This window comes from Fukomys damarensis, unplaced genomic scaffold (assembly GCF_012274545.1).
Source record: "Fukomys damarensis isolate Sample0158 unplaced genomic scaffold, DMR_v1.0_HiC HiC_scaffold_32, whole genome shotgun sequence".
Lineage (NCBI taxonomy): Eukaryota > Metazoa > Chordata > Mammalia > Rodentia > Bathyergidae > Fukomys > Fukomys damarensis.
In genome coordinates, this window is record NW_022900944.1 from 41777135 (window position 1) to 41798766 (window position 21632).

Here is a 21632-nt window from a genome sequence, read left to right on the forward strand (position 1 = left end):
TGATGATTCAAAGTGAAGCCTAGAGAAACAACAGAACTTCCACGAAGAAGTTCTCTGCATTATGCTCTGGCAGGGAGGGAAACCAAGGTTATTACTCCAGCTTGAAGATCCCCCTGCCATCAAGAAGCAGATCCTGCATAGTGTAAATTCAGTCATTTCCTTGGCAGGTCCTTAATGAGTCTGGCAATACACTATTTCTCATCTCAACTTAAAAATGCATTTGCCCAATCATTATGTTTGCACACACACCCAACACACTGGCGTCAGATACCGATACAGGTAAAGGCACATCTTCTGAAATATCTATCCAGGCAGACGCCCTTCGGGTAGATAAAACTGCACAGATGAATGCAGTGCTTCCCCACCTGTACACCGACAGGTTCACCTCTCTGACTCCCTGGAAAAATCAAAACAAAACACTTCAAAAACCCATTAAACATTGCAGCCAGAAGTGAGCGTTCCCCATGTGTTATGTCAGCAGGCTGTGGAATAAGAGAGCAGGGGGCATGAACACAAATGAACATTCCAGAAATGGCTTTGTTGTCTTCCACGTACTCTGCTTTCCGAGCCCGCCCCCCCAGAAATCTGTGAAATGACTGAGGGTGGTTAATTAAGCATTGCAGCCCATATTCCGCCGCAGTTTCAGTTGGATATGGTGTTCTCTTTCACTTCCTGTTATGCAGGATTGCGGGACTGTTAGACACCTGCCGCGCTCCCAGCCCAGCTGCCAGCTCTGCCCTGCACGGGCCTGGCTGGGCTGGGCCGGGAGGAAGTGTTCGGCCTTGAGAGGGGCTTGCTGGATGCACCAGTCCCTGCCGGGTGAGGTAGGAGTTAAGCGGCACAGCTGACGCTCGAGGACCAGCAGCTGGCGGTGAAGACCTCGTCCTATTGTGAGCGCGGTGGCAGGAAGCCAGCTGTGTTCTCCCATAGCCTCACACCCCAAGTCCTGCCGCGACCTGCGTGTAATTAAAGCCAGAGCATCCAGGCAGGCTGGAATCAGATGCTGGTCTCTGGTGTGCTAGATCCCTTAACACTGAGAGTGGGGCTGTGTGCAGAAGGAAGCCTTCACTTGCTTGTGGACATAATGACTCATTCCTTCATTCACTCACCCATGCTTTCGTTTTTATTTTTCCAAACAACAACAAAAAAGAGAGAGCAGCAGGATACACACGGGGTGATCAAAATATATGGTTAATATTTCAGTTTTGCAAAATGTATCACAATCTCTGAGACTCCATGCCATCGACCCACTTTAAAGTACCCCTTCTGCTTAGAACACACTTATCCCATTATTTGTGACACTTCCGGGGCAGTTCTTCAAGTCTCGTGAGTGTCTCTACAAGGCCTGACCAAAATTACAGAGGAAGCTGCAGTCGACTGCCATCCAGCGGAAGGGGAGGCTCCTAAAAGCACGGAGCTGTGTGCACATCCGTCTTATTCACCAGATCTGGCACCGTGGGACCTCTGGCTCTTCCACCAAGTCAAAATGACCATCAGAGGCAAGAGTTTTGAATGGATTCAGGACACCGAGGGACCATGGCAGGGCAATTAACGACACTTGCCAAAGTGGACTTTGAATACTGCCCCAGAAAGTGACAAAACGATGGGATGAGTGTGTTTAAAATGAGAGAGAGTATTATGAAGGGAATTGATGGCGATGTATCTTCTATTGTAATCAGGTTTTAAAAATCCAACCTTCACCACATTTTCCCCATTGTACCACATGACCTCAGATCTCCCGGGGCTGGGGTCTCGCTGAAGGCCCAGGAGATCAAGGAAGGACATGGATATCAGGCTAAGGAAGTCTGACTTGATTCTCAAGGTTGTGGGGGCTCTGGAGGAATTTTAAGCTGAAAGTGGCCTGCTGTGACTGGCAGCTGTGGGGCACAGGGAACGAAGACAGTGGGGCTGCAGGAGACACCACAGCGGCTGTAGGATTTTGGAGAGGAAGGACGTGGGACAGCCCTACACGGCTACATTGGCAGGACGTGGAGAATGCTTGGCGGGGACACTGGGAGAAAGGAGAACGTGCATAAAGACAGCCAGGTGTCTCACCTGGTGCACCGTTTGGCCACCCGCTGTGAGACAGAACGTAAAAGTATGGGTGTGAGGTTGGGCAGAGGTGCAGAGAGTAGCTGACTTAACCTGAGAGTATTTACAGAACGTCCAGAGCCTGTGCCTCAGGCAAGGGGACAGAGGAATGCACGGCGACTATGACCATCAGACAAGATCTTCTGCCACACACCATGGATTTTGTAACAGATTTGTGCCACAGCCTGAACAAGGCACCTGGCACCCTGGGAGGTGGAAACTGAGGCTGAGAGAGGCCACATCCTTCTTCCAAGATGTCCCTGCTCTTGGACAAGCAGAGCGAGAGTTAGGCTTCACGTGTTCAGCCTGCCAAGTTCATCCCCTCACAGATGAATAAGAACCAGGACACTTGTTTCTAAATCCTCATAAAATCGCAAGTCTGTGACCCCGCAGGGAGGGAAGCTACTCCCAATCAGATAAAGGAGTCCTCTTCCCTGGTGGCTTAGTGTAGAGGGCAGAGACTTGCTCTTATCTGATCAGAGATAAGGCAACCTTTACATATTAATTTTCTTTAAATCATTAGGGCTCCTTGGACAGTGGTTTCTCCTCAGGACTGGTTACATGGGTCATTGATTCAGTGTCTGTAGTGGAGAAACTTATCTTCCCAAATACCCTCCAGGTTAGGGTTAGAAAAGGGAATATGGCTCAGAATCTAGACAGGCTTTTTAGAGAGATCTGAGCACGGAACCTGAGTTTCAGTCCCAGCCCAGCTTGCTCAAGGGCGTCTGTGCTTAGTTTGGGTGTTCACACATCCATTCCTTTAATTTAGACTAAAATAAATGAATTTTTAGCACCTCTGGTCTGGATGGTTGTTTTAAGGGAGTGGATCATCTTGCTCTAAGGCCCATGTGACAGCTTCTAGAGGGGTCTCAGTCCTTCCTTTGGAAAGGACAATCTTGTCAACTCCTGGCGCTGACTGCAAGTTTCTCAGATTATTGACTTTTAATCAGCTGCAGGAGAATCACAGAGGCCCATTTTCCATGCAAGGGCAGCCTCCATCAAAATGCAGATTCCCATTCCCTCCCCAGGAGGTGGCCAGCACTACAGTCCCCCCGGTGGGAGGGCCTGGGAATCTGAATTTTCCGAGTTTCCTCTAGATGCTGTCTGGAAGGACCCCGTGATCCCCTGGAGTGCAGTCAAGTCCCACAGCCCTTGGGAAATGGGATGGTTGTCCACTTGTTGGCTCTGGGATCTCATTCCTGTCCACTACCCCTTTGCCCTATGTGGCCAGGAAGTGACCGCATGGAATGACATTTTGGGCCCACTTCCGCCGTGCTGGCCCCCCTCCCTTGCCAACCAACTTCCTGGTGGATTTGGAAGACAGGAGATGGAGGAAGGAAATTGTGAGGAGATGGGAGGTGGAAGCCAGGGAACTCAGCTCTCCAGGTGTCAGGTCTGCTGCAGGCCCACAGCGCAGCCTGCCCTGCCCCGCGCGGTCAGCTCCTCTGTGCATTGACCTCACTTAATCCCTTTCCTTTCCAGCTCCCCTAGCAACTGTGTAATTAGTTTTCCAGATTAAATTTGCCTCTGTGCACCTAGCTGGGGGTGTGTTCTGTTTTCCTGACTGTACTAGGACCGATGCAAGAAGTAACTCGGCAAAAGTCCGATCACTGCAACGACTCTCTGGCATGAGGTATAGTGGCTCTCAGTGCTAAAAGCTTTATATACCTTAGCTGTCTGCTCCACAGTATACTCGTGTTAGATGCTGAGAACAGGCCTAGTGGTCGGGACACAATGGGCACGAGCAGTGGCAGTGCAGCCCTTGTGGGGCTCCTCCCTTGTGGGAGAACAGCAGGGTGATGCCACCAAAAGTGGGCAGGGGCAGGAAGGCTTCCCCAGTGCCCCTTCCTCAACCCTTTGGAGTCAGCATGGCTATTCAACTTCCAGCCTCCAGAACTGTGGGAGAATAATTTCTGTGGCCTGAAATCTACAGACACTTTGTTCAGAGGTCTAGGATACTGACATGGGTAGAAAGAATTCTGAAGTAAGCATGGCTCATATCACTTCCTGCAGGGCCCTAGGCCTGAAGCTGAGCCACCCCGGTGAGACCCTAACCCCTGCCTAACCCTGTACCCAAACACAGATTCTGCAGAGGAAAAGTGGATTCAAGGGTCTTACACATTCAGGAGAGTCCAGTTCTCCTAATACCCTTAAAATAAATTGTATTACTTTCTGCAAACAGAGAAGGAATAAATTTGGATTACAAGTTCTTAAAAAATGCTTATTATACGACACATGTTTTCTGTACACTAACTATCTTCTGGCATATAATGTCATGTCCTCTTTTGAGATATGGGAAACTTGGAGGTATGCTCCAATGGCTGTCCTTTGTCAAATCCACATCCCTAAGTTAGAAAAGGCCAGGTGAGGTCCGAGTCTGCCGCTGGTGCTCTTTGTGCCATGGCCTGCTGCACCTGGCAGCAATTGGTCGCCAGGTCCCGGGCACCCCTCTTTCCTCTTGACCCCTGTATTAGTCTCCTTCGGGGCTCACTGAGCAGGGCTGTGCAGAGCAAATCTGGGGAAGGGAAACAATTGTGGCAATGTCCCTCACTGGATGCAAGACCCCAGAACTGCCTCTTCCTACACAAGTTCCAACATCTCCCTGGCTTCTCCAGGGACAGAGTGAGAAAGAGTGCTCACGAGAGAGGACAAGTGCGCGGGCAGAGGCAGGTTTGGGCTCTGAGACTGTGATCGGACTGTTTCAGTCCTGTGTCCTCCACAGCCGATAGGTCACTGCCTGGATGGGGCCGGGTGGAGAGATTCTCCTCACAGATTGGCTGTAATAAGGTGAGATACGGCCATTGTGCAGGACATAGTGGCCCCCAGGGTAATTGAGATTTCATCACAATCTACCTGGGGATCTACAGAGCTTCTCTGCGAGTGTTCTTTGGCAATTCTGAAGGGACTTGCATTCAGGGACAGAGCAACGCCCTGGGCCCTTTGGGAGAAAATGCAAGGGTCATCTCTGGACGAAAAGAGCTCCCAAATCATGCAGTTGTTCACAGGAGCGGTTTTTGCCGTCCTCTTCTTAGACTCTCCTCCATTTCTCCTGGGGAAGGATGGAACTGGGGAATTCTGGCAATCACAGCCTGCTGAGATGAACTGCTCATTAGCTGCCGTGCCTGTGATCAATGGCGCTCATTCGTCCTTCCCCCTCTGCAGAAGGACCTTGCCACATTGGCTCAGTGGTGAACCTGGGTTGTCTTGGACAGCCATTTCCTCCAACCGACAAAGCCAGAAGTGGACTCAGGTGCCGTGTGACCCAGGTCACGGACAGCATTTGAAAGCTCCGGAGAATGGATATTTAGGTAGGTGTGATATTATTTTAGAAGTGCTTATCATGTTCGGCCACTGCCTCAGTGCTTTTGGGTAAACAGTCTTAACACTTGACACTCCTCCGAGAGAGCTTCAGGAACTGGTCCCCTATCAAGCTTGATAGTGGAAGGAGGAGGAGCTGAATGCAGGGCTGTCTGGCTCCAAAGTCTATGCTTGTTCAAGGGGCCAACTCGATTCGGACTTTTTCAGGGACTGAACTACAGCCAAGCTACAAGAAGGTGTCCCGGCCAGCTGAGCTCCTCAGCTCATGTTGCAGAGATGCAGCCGTGGGTGAAGAGGAAGCATTTCTCACTTTGGCCTCTGGTGTGGCTTTCTGCATTGGTCCTGGTGGCTCTGCACTGGGAAAGGGGCCCCTCCCCACTGTGTGGAGGTAGAAGAGTGAGGTGGCTGTCAGTAACAGACGCATGGTAGTGAAGCTCTCTCAATGTGTTGGTTTGGGGCAAGTTTGTAAGAAAAGAAAACCCCTGGGCTAGATACTTGAAAAGACTCTCACCCTAAGAGCTTGCGCCGGTACACCTTGCTGGGTTTTCACTGAAACCTTTGAAGTTGTTTACACACAAAGGGTCCAAGTCCAATGCCAATGGCCCCAAGGCATACCTTGTTCAGGGAGGGTGACAGAAAACTGGAGTCATGCAGGGAGGAGGGGTGGAGACTGCTCCTTGTAGACTTCCTTCTGGGCAGGCACTCCACACACCCTCTTTTAACTCTCTTAAGGACATCATCGGGACCACTATTGTCTCCATTGCTCAGATGAGGTTGGCCTTCCTGAAGGCCACACCTCACCTCTCTGGCTCTGTATGGCAGGACATTTGTAGCACAGTGCTGTTTGGGGGAACTCACTCCTGACCCCCCACTAGCCAAACACGCTTTCCAAATGGGCTGATGGCTGTGGAAGGTCAAAGGGTGGTCTAGAGCTGATTCTAGCATTAACTGCTTTCATCTTTCTTAGCCTCATCTGTAAAATGGGATAAATTCTTCCTCGTAGCATCAATATGGGATTAAATAAGGTCTTACATATAAAGTGAGCACCTAATAAAGATCATTACTTTTATGAATCTGGTCATGCAGATGAGAGTTGAGGAAGGCCACACAACAGTTTAAAGAGCATTGTACAGTTTTGCAGGATTCATCTATTTAAAAAAAAATGGTCCCAGAAGTAGACATTTCAGCATCTTCCCAGTTATACTATATTTGTCTGCTACTTCAAAGACTCATGACTTTTTAAAAAAATTTCCCCAGCTCTTTAAATCTTTTTAGTGAACTCAGGCCTTGTTCTAGTTCCGCCCTGCTCCAGGGTCAAGAGAAGCAGAAACCTCAGGACCCAGGGCTGGCTCTGCCCGGCAAACCCACAGATTAATGGGAGCAGAGTATTCAGTTTCTCTCCAGGTTACCTGTTATTTCCCCTTTTAGTTCAAGGCTACTGAGAAGGTTCCGTTTTCCCTCCTGTGTTTTTCTGAGCTTGTAATCTGACTGCTCTTCTATGTCCTGGGGAGTGGACTCTACTCTGTATAGGCAAGGACTTGGCTTTTTTAAAGAAAATAAAAGCCTTCACAGAAGAGAATTGCCTGTCAAGGGCCGGGAAGAGGAGAACTGCAGATCTTCAGTGTCCCGGGCTGCCTAAGGACTCTGCTCTTTCACAGCCACTTCTCCCGTGCAAGCAGCCCCTTTTCCCAGGTAATATTTGTGGGGATGCTGACTGGATCATGTCAGCGCGCGTGTCATGAGGTCTGACATGACCTCATGTTGCTCTGTTGGTTAGCTCAAGGCCATCAGAAGATTCTAGGGTAGCACAGGGCCCCCAAAAGGCTAACATGAAAAATTTCATTGGAGGAGCTCTTCCTGGTAATTATTCACAGTAGACTAAATGCAATGTAAGAATCTCCACCCAGAGGAAATAGCAAAAGCAGCATGGCAAAGGTGTCATGGAAGCTCAGAGTCAGCATGTGCTGAAAAACCTACTGTGTGCTGGGCCTGAGGATGGGAAAAGAGATGAATAAGGCCCTGCCCATGCCTCGGAGTGTGGTACACTTGTGTAAGGAAACCAGGGTGGGAAAGGGAACAGGGAACTGGAGCCCATTGTGGTCACACTGTGGGGTTTCTGTGCTATTGCCTGGGTAAGAATTGAGTTTTACAGAAACAGGGGGTTGGGGACACTTGGTTTCTCTCATTGAGGGCATGTTGGGGACAATAGGCATCCCTGCATTGGATTTCCTTCTGCACAGGGCTGGTCTACTACAAAATGAAAATATGGGGCCCCTTGTTCAAACTTATTAAGAATTTCAGGGCTAGGACAACAAAAGATGATGCCAAGGTTCAGGTGGCTCACAAATGGAGCCCAGGCTGAGGTTGAGAAGCCACAGTTTGCATTGTATTCTCTCTTCACTCTGCCTAGGGAGTGGAGTCTGTCCCTGGAGAGGGAAAGTGGCTTATCTGGTTGGTAAATCTGGGGGTGGGAGCAGCTATTCTGGGCCCAGTTCACTATCCTCCTTGGTTCTGGGGACCGCCCTGTATGTGGAAAGCAGGTGTTCTGCTGTATTCCTCTGTTTGGAGTGAACCAAAGCAGCCCTGTTCGTAAGACCTGAGTGGTCTAATGCACCGTTCCACATTTGTCTAATGCCACGCTACAAACTTCAGCAGCCCCCTCACCCAAGCTGTGGAGTACATTGCTTTTGCAATCCAGCTCCAGTTTTGGAAGGAAGAGCAGGGAAATTTCTGGCTGAGGTCTGGAGGGTGCAGTGAGGAACCCTCTTGTCTACCTGTGTTATGGAGCATTGGGACCGAGTGTGGGACAGGACACCAAGGAGCAGCCAGATTGCTCAGACTCAAGGAAAGCTCTCCCCATTGAGGGAGAGGACGAGGGCCAAGATGCCATGGCTGCCAAGAGCTGAGTCTTCTGCGGTCATAAACACCAGAAGGGGAAAGTTGTGAGGTCTTACTTGGAGGGAGCAGGGCAGTGGGGAGGTGACAGGAGCCCGTACACATCTGGAAGGATCTTGGTGGCTTTGGAGGGGGTGACTTAAAAGAACCCCTCAAAAGTTATGTGCAGGATGCCCAGTTGTGTACCAGTGCCCAGAAAGTTTTTGTGTACAGTCTGACTGACACTAGGCCCAGGGTCGAAGGCAGATGGGTCCGTGGTGTGGCGTGAGAGCCCCAGCCCCGAGCCCCTTGCCCACGGGTCCTGCAGAGATGGAACAGTCCCTTCCCTTTTCCAGGGGTCCTCTGAGGGTCACTGTGTGGGCTGATGGGCAACCCCACTCCGCTGTCCTGCCGAGGACTTGAGAACGGCAGAATGGCAAGCATGTATTTGACTTTTTTCTCCCTTTTTCCTCCCTCTCCTCCCTGTCATTTTATACAGGTCTGTTTAGACTGGAAGCTGGTTAATGGGCAACCTTTGCCCTTTGGCTAAAAGCTGTGACCAGGAAATCCCACCTCCCCTTAATGAGGGTTTTGTTCAGGTTCCTGGAGTACCCAACACACAGCTTCTGCTCTGCAAAGGCATTGTCTGCCAGGCTTAGAAGAAGAAAAAGGAAAAGAAAAACAAACAAAGACAAAGAAAAAAACCTTCCGCTGTTGAATTAAAACAGCCAACTCCAGCCCCCAAGCAAGTTTCAGTCTCTATTAAGCCAACAAAAGGCCCTAAATGCCAGGCCAGGGACACAAAGAGCGAGGAGAAAGGGGGAGCCACGGGAGGAGGAGAGCGTGAGGAAGAGAAGGAAACTCAATTAACTGGTAGGTTTCTAGAGTTATCTCTGGTGGGTCTGCCCTCACCCCAAGCTAAGGGTGGATGCCCTGGACCCTTCAGACCTAAAAATCGAGGCCCTGGAAGGACACTTTGCCACCAGTGTCCTGACCAGTGACTCTGCAACCCATAGGCACCTTGACCTTGATCCTTCTAAGGCAGTGATTCTTGCTTCCCAGCTCTGTGCAGATATGTGGTCAGTGTGGCTAGGAGTTCGCTTCTTCTCTCTCTCCTGTGTGGATGCCGAGTGACTGATAGAAGGCTTTATCCTGTTGTTTTAGGCTCTGGGCTGGAGTTGTCTCTTTAGCCCGCCTATCTGGGATTGTCCAACTCCTTTGGGTCCTTTTGTGCAATTCCGTGTGGCTTCTCTTCCTCAGCACGCAGGAGCTTATGTCATGAAGGTTGCACTCCAAAAATGTTTGGTCGGTGAGGTTCAAATATATATTTTTAAATCTTTATTAAATCTATTGGTACGTATTAGGTATACAACACAGTTACGTTCCTCAGTGGGATATTGTGCCTATATGTGACTTACCAGGTTCTTATTTTTCCCCATTCCCCAGACCTCCACCCTTCCCTGTTTACAAAAACTTTGTTTCCGTGTTTTTCCTTTTCACAAATTTTTCATTTTCCCTTTTAACCTTTCCCCTACCTACCCCTCCCACTTCCTCTACTCTTTTAGACCTTTTCTTCCTATTACACAATATCAACTATACATTTTAAGCCTTATTTACACTTTTACTTTTTCACACCAGAGAAACTATTCCATATTTACACGTGTGTCTTATTAATTTCACATAAGCATATGGCCTCAATGTGCATCCACTTAGCTATAAATCTCTCCAGTTTCTCATTCTTTATGGCTTAGTAGTATTCCATTTTAGATTTTAAAAAGCCACATCTTCTTTATCCAGTCTCCAGTTGATGGGCAATTGGGCTGTTGCCAAGTTTTAGCTATTACAACCTGTACTGCTATCAACATGGGTGAGCATATATTGCTGTGGTATGATTCTTTCAATTCTTTTGGGAAGATACCCAGCAGAGGGATAGCTGGGTCAAATGGGACTTCTAATCCTAGTTTTTTGAGACATCTCCATATTGATTTCCACAGTGGTTGCACCAGTCTGCACTCCCACCAACAATGAAGAAGGGTTCTTATCTCCCACTCCCCCACCAGCATTTGTTACTGGTTGATTTCATGATAGCAGCCATTCTTTCTGGGGTGAGGTACAATTTCAGTGCTGTTTTCATCTGCATCTTTTGAATGACCAATGATATTGAACCTTTTTTCATATGATTATTCACTGCTTTTACTTGTTTATCTGAGAAATGTCTGTTCATTTCAGATGCCCATTTTTGAATTGGGTCTTTATATTTGGGGTGGGGTCTGATTTGTGTGTGTGTGTGTGTGTGTGTGTGTGTGTTTTCTTTATATGTTCTAGATAGTAGACTTTTGTCTGAGGAATAGCTGGGAAAATTTTTTTCCCACATTGTGGGTTGCCTCTTAGCTCTGCTTGTGATTTCTCTGGCAGTGCAGAAGCTTTTTAAAAAGATGAGATCCCAATTGTTGATTCTTTGTGTTAGTTCCCATGCTATTGAGGATTTGTTCATAAAGTCTTTTCCTATCCCGATATCTTCAAGAGTTCTACCTAACTTATCTTCCAGCACAGTGAAGTTCAAATATTAATCAGTGCTGGTTATGACTTGTCTTACATAAGTCATAATGGCGAATGATTGTTTCTAAGCCAGATAAATGTATGGAATAAAATCTTAACAGCAGATAACATTTATGGACTGTTGACTATTTGAATGTTAGTGATTTAACTCTTACTGAGCCTTATCTCGAACCTTAAGATTATCCTAGGATTCTTGTGAGTTGCTGAAAGTGATGGAAGGAAAAACTACAATAAAAATGAAACAAAAAATTCCCTCCTTTACAGTTTTTTTTTTTTTTTTTTTTTTTTTTTTTTTTTTTTTTTTTTTTTTTTTTTTTTTTTTTTTAGGGAGATGGTAGTTATGACCAGGGATTTATTTTTGATTTGTCAGTAAGATGTTATTCAGAAATCTAATGTTTTACGTGATTACAGGTCAACAAAATGTTTTAAAAATAAGCTAAAGGGTTGACTACAAGTTCCGATAAAATGCAAAGTGCTTGGTTTTGTGTCTGTTTTCACTCACCAACTCATCAACGCAAAGAGAAGAAAGGGAAAGAGAACAGAGGACAGGGGAGTGGGCAGGGCGTGAGTAGGGAGGAGGGGAGAGAAGAGACAGTCACAGAATAGGTCCCCTGGGAGAAGGCAGCCTGCAGCTTGACAAAGAGGGGGTCTTTAACTGGGACAGGAGGCCCAGCGTGGTGCCTTTTCCTACTCTGCAGAGCCAACTGGGCCCTGGGAGGACCAGTCCCAGTGCTGTGCTGTCTGATTCCACAAGAGCCTGTCTCCCCCACAGCCAGGGACCCTGCAGGATGTGGGAAAGCCTGGGTGTGAATGCCCACTGGTCCACTGGCTGGCGGGGGGACTTGGGGACAGCAACACCACTCCTCCCGAACAACAGCATCCATCGACCCCAAGCTGGTTTTAGGTTTCAGGTCACCCTCAAGGGCAGGGTAGGTGCTCAGTTAGGAGTTAGCATGACAACACGGAAGGAACAACCTTGTTCTCCTGTTTGAGGGTGCGAACCTTTATGTGACAAGGCTGAAGGGGACCAAGGGGAGACAGAATGAGGATGGCCCTATCCCTGTCCTGTGGTTAGGGGTGGGGCTCTATGATGACATTTGACATGTTATACATAAATGATTGTGCACAAATTTGTTTATGTCTGTTCCTGTTGTTTATGTGCATTTTATTATGCTTTACAGCAATGCATTTGTAACACACACACGGACACACACACACACACCCATATTCTTATGCACCATGGAGGACCTCTTGCTGTCCAGGTACAATGGCTTCATATGTTGGACCTTATTTAAGCCCCTTGAGACCCCCATGAAGTGGAACCAACATTGTTACCCTGGCACGATGGGAAAGGAAATGGAGTCAGAGAAGTCTGTTTATTTTACAAGGTCTCACAGCGCTTCAGAGCAACAGAGAGAACTGAGACCTGGTTTGTCCTGAGCCAAAGCCCAGGGGATCCCAGCACTGTGCCTCTGCATCTCACAGGGCAGCAGGGCTCAGCATTGGCCCAGGGTGGCACAGAGTGGCGGAGGGGCCAGATCTTGGACTGACTCAGGGCCAGAGGGGCAGGGGCAGGGGCAGCTGATCCAGGAAGTCATGATCTGCTTGACTTGAAACCCAGCAGCTGGCTCTCCAGTTCCTGGGGAGAAATGGTCTCTAGGATGCTCTCCCTCTTTCAGAAAGCTTTTAATGAACCTCTGGCCACAGGCTACCGAGAAAAGTGGTCAGCATGAAAATGACTCTTTTCTGTCCCTGCGTATTAAAACCTTGAGGCAGAATCAGACGAACTGGTAAAGTCAGGGCCTGAATCCAGAGGAACTCAGAGCACACATCCTTATGTGGAGGTGACAGGGTGACTGTCACTGGCCCGCTGCTATGTCCCTTCCTCAGGGACTCGTCTCTTCCCAAGGCCTCCCCCTGCAAGCTCGACACATTAGGTATCTCTTGCAGAAACTTTGGTAATGAGTGTGGCTTCTATGTTTTCAGCTGTAAGCAGCAGAAATCCTCTTCAGGCGCTCTACTAGACCTTTTATCCATACTCAGGAAAAAGAATTGATTGATTTTGAAGTTAAATGTTGGCATCTGCTGTTGCTCAAAACCAGGGACTTGGCTACAGCAATCCACCGTGCTTTCAGCGCTGCCACCCGTGTGCGGCAAATGAAGACAAGCTGTTGTCGAATGAGAGATGCAAAATAGTCAATCTGTTTGTCTGTTTAATGTAACTGGGAACATAAGCTGCTAAGAGTGGTACCATTCGGTACTGTCAGATGGGAGACACTCTCCAACAAACAAAAGCCTAATGACCCATTTTACTCAGCGTTCCGAGTTGCTCCTAATGGTACTTTCCATATGCACTCAGACATGCTTTTATCTGAAACTGCAAATGGCACGATTTCCCATCCAACACAAGCGTGTAATCTGTACGCGTGTGCGTACGTGTGCATATGTGCCTGCGCGCGCGCGTCTGGGGGTGGAGCGGTGGGGGCCCCGCTCCCCCCACCCCAGGCAGCGAGACTGATGGTTTAGACATCTTCGAGGGGGAAGCATATTGCAGCAGCATCTGACTCTCATCTTCCCTTTACACCTGTCACTGGAGTTGTATTAAAGGGAAAATTCAAGTCATTAACCATGATAGATATGTTTTTAATAAGTAAGTGTTGTGCCTCACCAGGCAGATAAATAGCAGGGCTTAAGATAGCGTCGGAGCCTGGCATGAAATGCCGGCAGGACGTTAAAGGCTCTGCCTACTTCTTCAAAGACTCACCAGGCTCCCAGTATTACTCGGCTGCCGCGTCTTAAGACTGCTCCCTGCTGGGGCTGGTCCCCAACTTGCCTTTGGACTTGGGAGCCTCCTCACCCTTGTGTCCCTCGGGGCTTCTGTGCCCGAGGGAGCGTGGAAGCTCGGGCCCATGAAGTGCTGTATAACTGTGTCTGTGGTGGGCGTGGTGAATGAGGCCGCCTTGCAATTCAGACGGACCCTTCCGAGACTTGTGTTGAGAAGGATTCTCAGGCGCAACCGCAAGGAACGAGCGCTGTCATTGGTTAGGAGACCCTGATGTCATTTGTCCGCCGCTGCATGCCTGTGTTTCTGAACAACCCAAGCAGAAGACCAGTCAGGATGATCAGAATCCACTTCCTCATGGTCAGTATCTATCTACCAAAGACTCCCGTATTTACTCCCGTATCACAGATCTGCTTTAGTTACGGCAAAACAGGTTAAAAAGAAGGGCAATTGCCTATGTACTCCAGCGAAAAGGCTCACTGCAGAAGAATACGTCTGGCCCCAAACAGCATTTGGATACATTCAGTGGAAATAAGGTGAAAGCATATGGCTTACATTTCCTCTCTAAAGAAATACGGGGTGGGGGGGCGGGTACCTTGTGGGACCCGGGATGCAATAACAAATGCAGACACTTGAGAAGGCTTGGCAGGCGAAGACAGAATATTTCTGTGTTTACCTGACAGTGTGACTGGAGCCCAACCCACTGGGGAGCAATCCATTTGGTGGTGACCTGTCGCACCCTGGCAGAATGTCCTTGCAGAAACATCAATGTCAGCCTGGGAGGCAGGGCTCCCTCCCCTTTGCAGGCAAGCTACGGATGGATGCCTGGGCGACCATGGATGCTGTCTCGGGTTACTGCATAAGCACAAGAGGAAGTCAGTGCTGCCTCTGGTGTTCAGTCTTCCCAATCTGCAGGCTTCAGGAATGAAACTGAATTCTCTTTTGGGCTGAGAACATTTGGACCACCTGGTTTAGCATTAATTTTTATCTTGCTTTTTTTTGGGGGGGGTCTAATCTCAATATCGGAATTGGCCCTTTAGACTGTGTAAATTAGGGACAAAGGGGGCAAAAGAGAAGTCCGTGAGAGATAAGAAAAGTGGTGTTTTCTGAATTGGGATTATGAAAATTGGAGCGGAGGGCTTTGAAACATGAAGGAAGAGCATCAACCATTCAAGGAAAGGAAGAAGGAAAAGGAAGAGAAGGAGGAGGAGGAGAAGTAAAAGAGGAAGGAGAGGAGGGAGAAAAGGACAAGAAGGAGGAAGAAAGAGAGAAGAGACTTCTTCCTCAATCATATATATTTTATTTGAAAGCAAACAAGGGGCATCAAATGATTATTTCTGTGCCCATGCTACCTTTGGTCAAGAAAGCAACAAAACAATATGTGTGTGTGTGTGTGTGTGTGTGTGTGTGTGTTTCTCTCCCTCATTTCTTTCCATGATAGATCAAAAGTCACATGAGTAGCATTGCAATGCAGCTGCTTGGATTCTACTTGGCCTCTGAATAATAAATAGGGAGTTTCTAGGACCGCCAGCTTATTAACGAGCACTAATTCAGAAGGGATGGCACAATGTTCAGCAATTTAAGCAATGTGGACAATGAAGGTTCTCCACTCTGGTACAAAGAGCGGCCTCCAGAATGGTGGGGATTGAGTAATTACGGCTAATACCCATCTCGGCTTGTATTCGAACATCCAAAGAAACAAGGTCACAGCAACAGGCCGGGAGCTGGTCCCAGGGAGCAGGCAGCGGAGGAGGGGAGTCAGCCAGGGCAGGTGAACTGCCTCTGTTCCTTGGGCTCAGCGATGAATAAGTGAGTGTTTGACAGCTCCCACCAGTGCCTGGCCACAGCGCTACATCTCCAGCCATGCAGCCGTCTCCTCCTCTGGTGCTCAGTGGCAGGCAGCCAGCATTGCAGAGGCGAGGTAGTGCCAGTCCCAACCTGCTTCCCACCTCACTCTGCTGCTGGAACAAACTCGGGCCAGATGCTGCATGCTCTTCCTACCTGGGGTTCATGGGGGTAGTGTGCCTGAGGGGCATCCCTCTTTAGAGACACCTCAGTGTTCTCTGGTTAGCAGCTGAAGGTCTGAAAGGTTAATGGCAAAGGAGCTCAAGAATCCTCACACCCTCCGGGTCTATGGAAGGAGCTGCCAGGGAACTGCAGAGATTAGGTCCTCCTGATGTACCAGAGAGCTAATAGAGGAGTTGGATCTAATTTGGGGCTCTGGGGCTGAGGCATCACTTTGAACTTGAGCTGTAGCAGACAGGTTTCTGGTTGCAAGCAGTAGAAATGGGGTCTGGGAGACTTAAGCAGAGAGAATTTACTGAACGGATCATGGGTGAGGGGCTCCCAGGAAAGCTGGAGAATGAGGCTCAGGAAACAAGGGAGGTGGAAGGCAGGCCAGTCCTGCAGCCGCAGCCTTCATGGGCACGATGGTTGTGCTATGTGGGACACAGGGACCTCAGTGTGCTTCCCGATCCTGGGCTCCAACCCCGGCATCTCAAGCTCTGGGTGTCCCTTGCCACTTCTTAGCTTCCCTGGCAACATCTAAAATCTGGGGTTCTTGTGTTACTTTATGATTGGTTGAGCCCAGGCCATAAACCCAGGGGACCCAGTTCCAAGGGACCCAGGGGAAGATAGGACAAGTACTACTGGCCTTCCTGGCTTCCGTATTGGAAAGGGATATCCATCTCCAATGGATTCTTAAAGTGGTAAGTTCTCCTTAAGTAAGACTCGCCCTCAAACCCAGGACTGCCCTGCAATTTCTGCTCTTCCTATTCTGTTTCTCTATGTGATCTGTGTCCTTTGCCACTCTCAACCTCTGCTTCTTGTGGCAAAAGAGTGACAGGCTACAATGGGTGATGACACCAGGTACTAATTCATTCAGTTTCCCCACACACCTCTCTCCCGAGCCTTCATGGGTAAGATTTAGTGTAAGTCTGTAGTGATGGAAGCAACATGGCCTTCAGCCTCCTACAGATGGAGAGGAAGGGTTCATAAGGTACAGGTGGTAGTAAGACCTACCGAAGAATTGGATGTGTGGCAAAAAGGAGAGGAAGGAAAGAAAGAAACTACAATCTCTGCAACATTCTGATGGTGAAGCCATTGGCTTACTTCTTGTTAGTTCTTGTTACAGGGTAAGGGGGCTTGATGAATATTAATTGCTGACATGATTATCAGCTTCTCCTCATCGTATTCACTTTTGTATGATGGCCAGGCCAATCACCACAGCAGTACTCTTACATATACAGTAGGATTCCGGACCAGACTTAGACTGTGTGCCCTTTGCTGGCTGTTGTTCCCTCAGGCAAGAGATTTAAACCTGCTGTATCTCACCTACCTCCCTGTCAAATGGAGATGTTAAAAGTCGCTGCTGTTATGAGGGCTGTCTGGCTGTTTTGTGAAAAACCACTCGAGCCCAGGCCTAGGATGTCGCAGCCCTCCATATCTACAACGTGCTGTCCTGGTTGTTCACATCAGTGGTGTTCCTGCCTGTGTGTAGCACTCTCCATGTGGGCACTCTGAAGAGTCTGTCTGCAAGATGAGTCCCATAACCCTGACCCAGTTTTTCCGGAGAGAAAATGGGTCTCCCCAGACCACACTGAGATGAAAATCTCTTGTGATTCAGAAATAAGAGCCTGGCAGCAGGGCTGGTGAGTGTGGGGTCGCTGTGACCCAGATGCCCTGATCACACGACCTGCTCATCACTGGCTACTTCTGAACATGCACACCTTCCTCTGAGGGTGGGGCTCAGGCTGCCTGGTGTGGCCAACCCCAGACCCGAGGACAGTCCGGCGGAGGACCAGGGGGAGACACAGCCCAGGCTCCCGGGTGTACACATGCAGCCTGGGCTTCTGCTTTGGGGCCATGTCAGCCCCCTTCAGGGTGATTGTAGGGCACTAGTGGTTCCTCTGCCCGCTGGAAACTGGAAGTGAAGAAACACCCACACACTCAATCACAGCCTCCAAATGACAGGCAGCAACCTTACAACACGGTAGAGCCCAGTGCTGCTCTTCACTTAGATAAGGGAAAAAAGAAAGAAAAGCAGTAACAACAAGTGTATGAAGAGAAACCACATAAAATCTAACCGCAAAGGGGGCTCATGTGCATTATAACTACCTGGCCCAAATGAGTCATCTTACTCCCCGCCTGTTCCTGACTTTTCTAGAATGATGTCTGTGTTTGCCTCTCAAATATATAGAGAGTATAAAATATTCGGGCCTTGCATCGTGCTGGGATGATGGTCACTTTGATGTGTCACCAGATTGCAAGGTGACAAAGCGGCCGTGAACGTTAGCGAAAGCCATTTCCAGGATCAGCACGACCCCCGGAGGTAGGGGGTGGACACTGGGCAAGACTGGGCGGAAGCAGCACTGGCTTCCTGTTCTTTGAACGCGTCCATCCGCCCCGTGACCACCGGCCCATGCCTTGGTTTCCCCTGTTTTGACCACAGTGGAGATAAGACCTGACAGATCCCTGGGGAGGACAGCCCGTGTCATGGCTGTGGGGTCAGCCACACTGACCTAATCGATGGAACTGTCGAAATGATCAATACTGATCACTACTGCTGAAGTGACCCGGCACAGGTCCACATCGATCTCTGGAGATACCTGGAACCATCAGATATGCCGGGCCGTGGTTCAGGGACTTTGGTCACTCAGGTCTTAGTTGGAGGAGGAAATAGTTTTTTAAGAAGTGGGGCATTAACTTAGAAAAATGCCCTGGACTCCAGAGAAGTCTTGAATGGCAGCGATGGACCTGTGAGAGGGGCCTCCTTCACTTAACAGCCCGTGTCGATGCAGACAGGCCAAGTAACCTCGCGGAGACTCAGTGTACTTGTCAGGAAAATGGGAGAGGAGGGGTGCTTGTCTCAGGAAGCCTTGGGGATTAAGCAATGGTCCTACTGAAGGGCTGAAATGCTTGGCATGAAGCTAGAAAATCATGTAAAGTATTTGATGAAATTCGCTATTATTTGTAAAGATTATTTCAAATAGGAACTTTCTCCATCTTTTTCGTTGGCATCTCCAGATACTGAAGACCCCATTCCTTTTGTGGTTTTTGTGGTGCTAGGGATGGAAGCCAGGGCCTTCCTTGTGTGTGTTTGGCTGTCACAGTCCCTTCAGCTTGGTTTGCAGTTCCTTGGGTTTCTCCCGACAGGTGCCTGTCTCTGGCAAGCATGTCCTGTAATCCGGAAAGTGCCTTCTCCTGAATCAAGAACCTGAGTGCTTCCCCGCCCGTGCCGGTGTTGCTCAGAGAACACGGGGGGCCACCTTCAGCGAGCGAGGGGGGCCACAAGCCATTCACACGAGCACCATAATGAGAGTCACAGAAGCTGAGGTCCGGTCACGGTGGGAGCCAGGGAATGGTGGTAGGAAGCCTCCTGGTTCTAGCATGCAGTGGCCTCATTTGGCTGGCGCCTTGAGTCACGGCCAGCTGCTCACAGTGCCCTGTTATATAATTGCCTTTATTGGCTATTTGTAGAAGATTCACTTGAGGCTACCATTTTGTTGGGCTTGCAGTTCTCTCCTCCTCCTCCCTCCCTCTCCCTCCCTCCCTCTCACCTCCTCCCCCTCTTTATTTCTCCAAAAGTTCTGCTTTCTTTATGCGCCTGAAGTTACGTGTTCCAGTTGGTTTTCATACGTGCCCCATTTTGCCTTAGATTTTGGTACATCGCCTCCCATTACGGAGCACGGACATTTTATCTGGACAGATATTTCACGTTTAGAGGAAGCCCATCACACCTGTCAAAACCTAAAATGCTTCAGCTTTCATACAGACCCCAGAGCAGTGAAACTCCATCCCAGGCTCCAGTCCCCATCTGCCCAGGGAAAGCACGTCAAGCTTGTTTAGAAGTCTGCTCCTGTGCTAAACTTTCTCCATACGCGTTACGCATGGCCATTAGCATATCTCCCACCCTGCCCCCTCAAACCAAAGCGAAGGGTCCAACTACAACACCTCAGCCGGCTCTGCTTGCTGCAGGAAATTCACACTCCTTGACCCTGGCTTCTGCAGAATGGAAATAAAAAATCTCAGTGGCTGCTTTAACTCCAAGGACTTAGAAAGTGACTAATAATGCAAATACTCAGAGGTTAATAGCCTGGTGACATTACTGCAACTCATACCGTGGCTTAAAGGGCATTATCTATCACATGGCAAGCAGTGGTCAGTTCGCAGACTGTATGAATAAATATCAGAAGATGAACTCTGAGAATCAGAAATTAATAAAACCTGGGGATTTCTCCCCATTTTAATGGAACTGGGCAGTACAACCTCAGTGCCATTTGACAAGGGTCCAGCTGCCCTTTTTGCATAAGAGTCCACTGCCTGACTGTGACCTGGCTGGGGACACAAGGCACTTCCTCCTTCTTCTTTTGCATAAAGGGAGGGGAAAGTCAGGGGGAAAGTTGAGCAAAAAGTTGAGCAAAAAGGAGTCTGCAAGGTGCCTTTGGCAATGGCTGTTTGGGACAAAAGGAATCCAGTGAGAAGCCCCAGAGGTGTGGTTGGGAGCCAAGCCAGGTGGAAGGCCTGCTGCCCTGGGAAGGGTGACCATGGCTCGCCATCAGCCATCTCACATCTGGAGTTAGGTGGGGCTGCACTGTCCCCATAGGTGGTTCCTCTCCTTACCCAGCAGGCGGACACAAAGCCGCCTGTGTGCACCCCTGAGGGACACTCAGCAAAGTGCTTCATCCTCCACCCTGGGGGGGCTGGAATCCCTGCCATTGTTGTCAGCAGCTCCCAGGGTCAATCTCTCTCCCTCGGCTGGGTTTAGGGGGTTCTTCCTTGGAAGGGTGGGGTGGTATTATCTTTGGGAAATTGTAGCATCTCAGCTCCCACTGCTAAAAGGAAAATTACTGCCCTGAGCCATCCCTGGTCGGGTTCCAAACGAGTCTTGTAGCATTATTGAAATACTGAATTGCAATATTATTGAAGTTGGTACGGAGTTGCTCTTGGCACAGCCTGCAGGCTGGCAGGTGCTGGCTGGGCAGAGGGGCTGTGCTACTGCAGCAAAGTGCCCGGGCGCCCCTGCTGCTCCCAGGAGTGCACGCCTCACCCTGCAGGCTGTGGAGGGCCTTTGCTTTTTCTTTTTTTCCTGGAAAATGCACCATATTCAGACACGCACAGCCTCAGCGCAGGTCACCCCTTCCCCCCATGGGACCTGGCAGGCTCCTTAGCCTGGATCTCTCTCTGGTATCCAGCCCCTCACTGCCGTTCTCTTGGGCAGCCTCCTATCTGGGCTCGAATCAGTTCTCAGCACAAGAGAGAGGAAGATGCCTGTGTCCAGAGCATCTCCTGCTTCCTTTTCTCTTGCCTACATTTTTTTCCTCCAAACTAGCTGGAGCTTGCCCCTCTGGTCCCCAAGAACAGCATGAAGGCATTGGGCTCCTCATACCTCTTTTTTGAAATGGAAAGCGAGTGTCCTGCCACCTTTTTCTGTGACCTTCGGTGAGGAATGTAAGTTTCCCCCATCTGTTGGAATTGTCCAAGATGTGGTGTGCAAATGGGCACTGCAATTTTACAAAACCTGCATGGGATATTTTCTTCCTTCTTGTCTTCTTTTGAGGCAGTAACTTCCTATCTTCCTTTAGTTGCAGGCTTCTGGGGCAGACGGAGTTCAGAGAGCAAGCGGCACTCTGATGACAAGAGAGGCAGCACCCAGGCCCGGGACGGACAACAGGTGCCTCGGACTCTGCAGTCGGCTCAGGCCAAAATCTTTTGCTCTTTCACTCCTGTGACTCAATGAGTTTGCAAGATCCACTCTCACCTTACCCCAGGCTGTTTTTTACCTGCCTCAGCTCTATGTGAGCCACTGAGCTACAGTGACATCCTCAGAGTAGCCTGAAAGCGGGAGCCAGGGCTTCCCTGAGACAAATGCAGGCCCAGGGCCCTGGGCAGAGTCCACAGTGAGCTCTCAGCACTGCACCCCACCATGGGGAGAGAGGCAGGGCAACCAGGGAAGAGTGAGGGGGGCAGTGTCAGCAGCAAGAGCTATGTGTGACCCACAGGGTTGGGT

The 21632-nt window shown here is 49.3% G+C and overlaps 1 protein-coding gene across 1 annotated transcript in view; it reads left to right on the forward strand.

Moving 5' to 3' along the window:
* Window positions 1-21363, forward strand: part of Wwox (WW domain containing oxidoreductase) — a 972155-nt gene extending 950792 nt beyond the window's left edge. The window contains exon 8 of the mRNA XM_033757877.1: window positions 21208-21363. Coding sequence (XP_033613768.1) covers window positions 21208-21354 — 147 coding nt within the window. The 3' untranslated portion in view covers window positions 21355-21363. The remainder of the gene's footprint in view (window positions 1-21207) is intronic.
* Window positions 21364-21632: the final 269 nt, after the last annotated feature.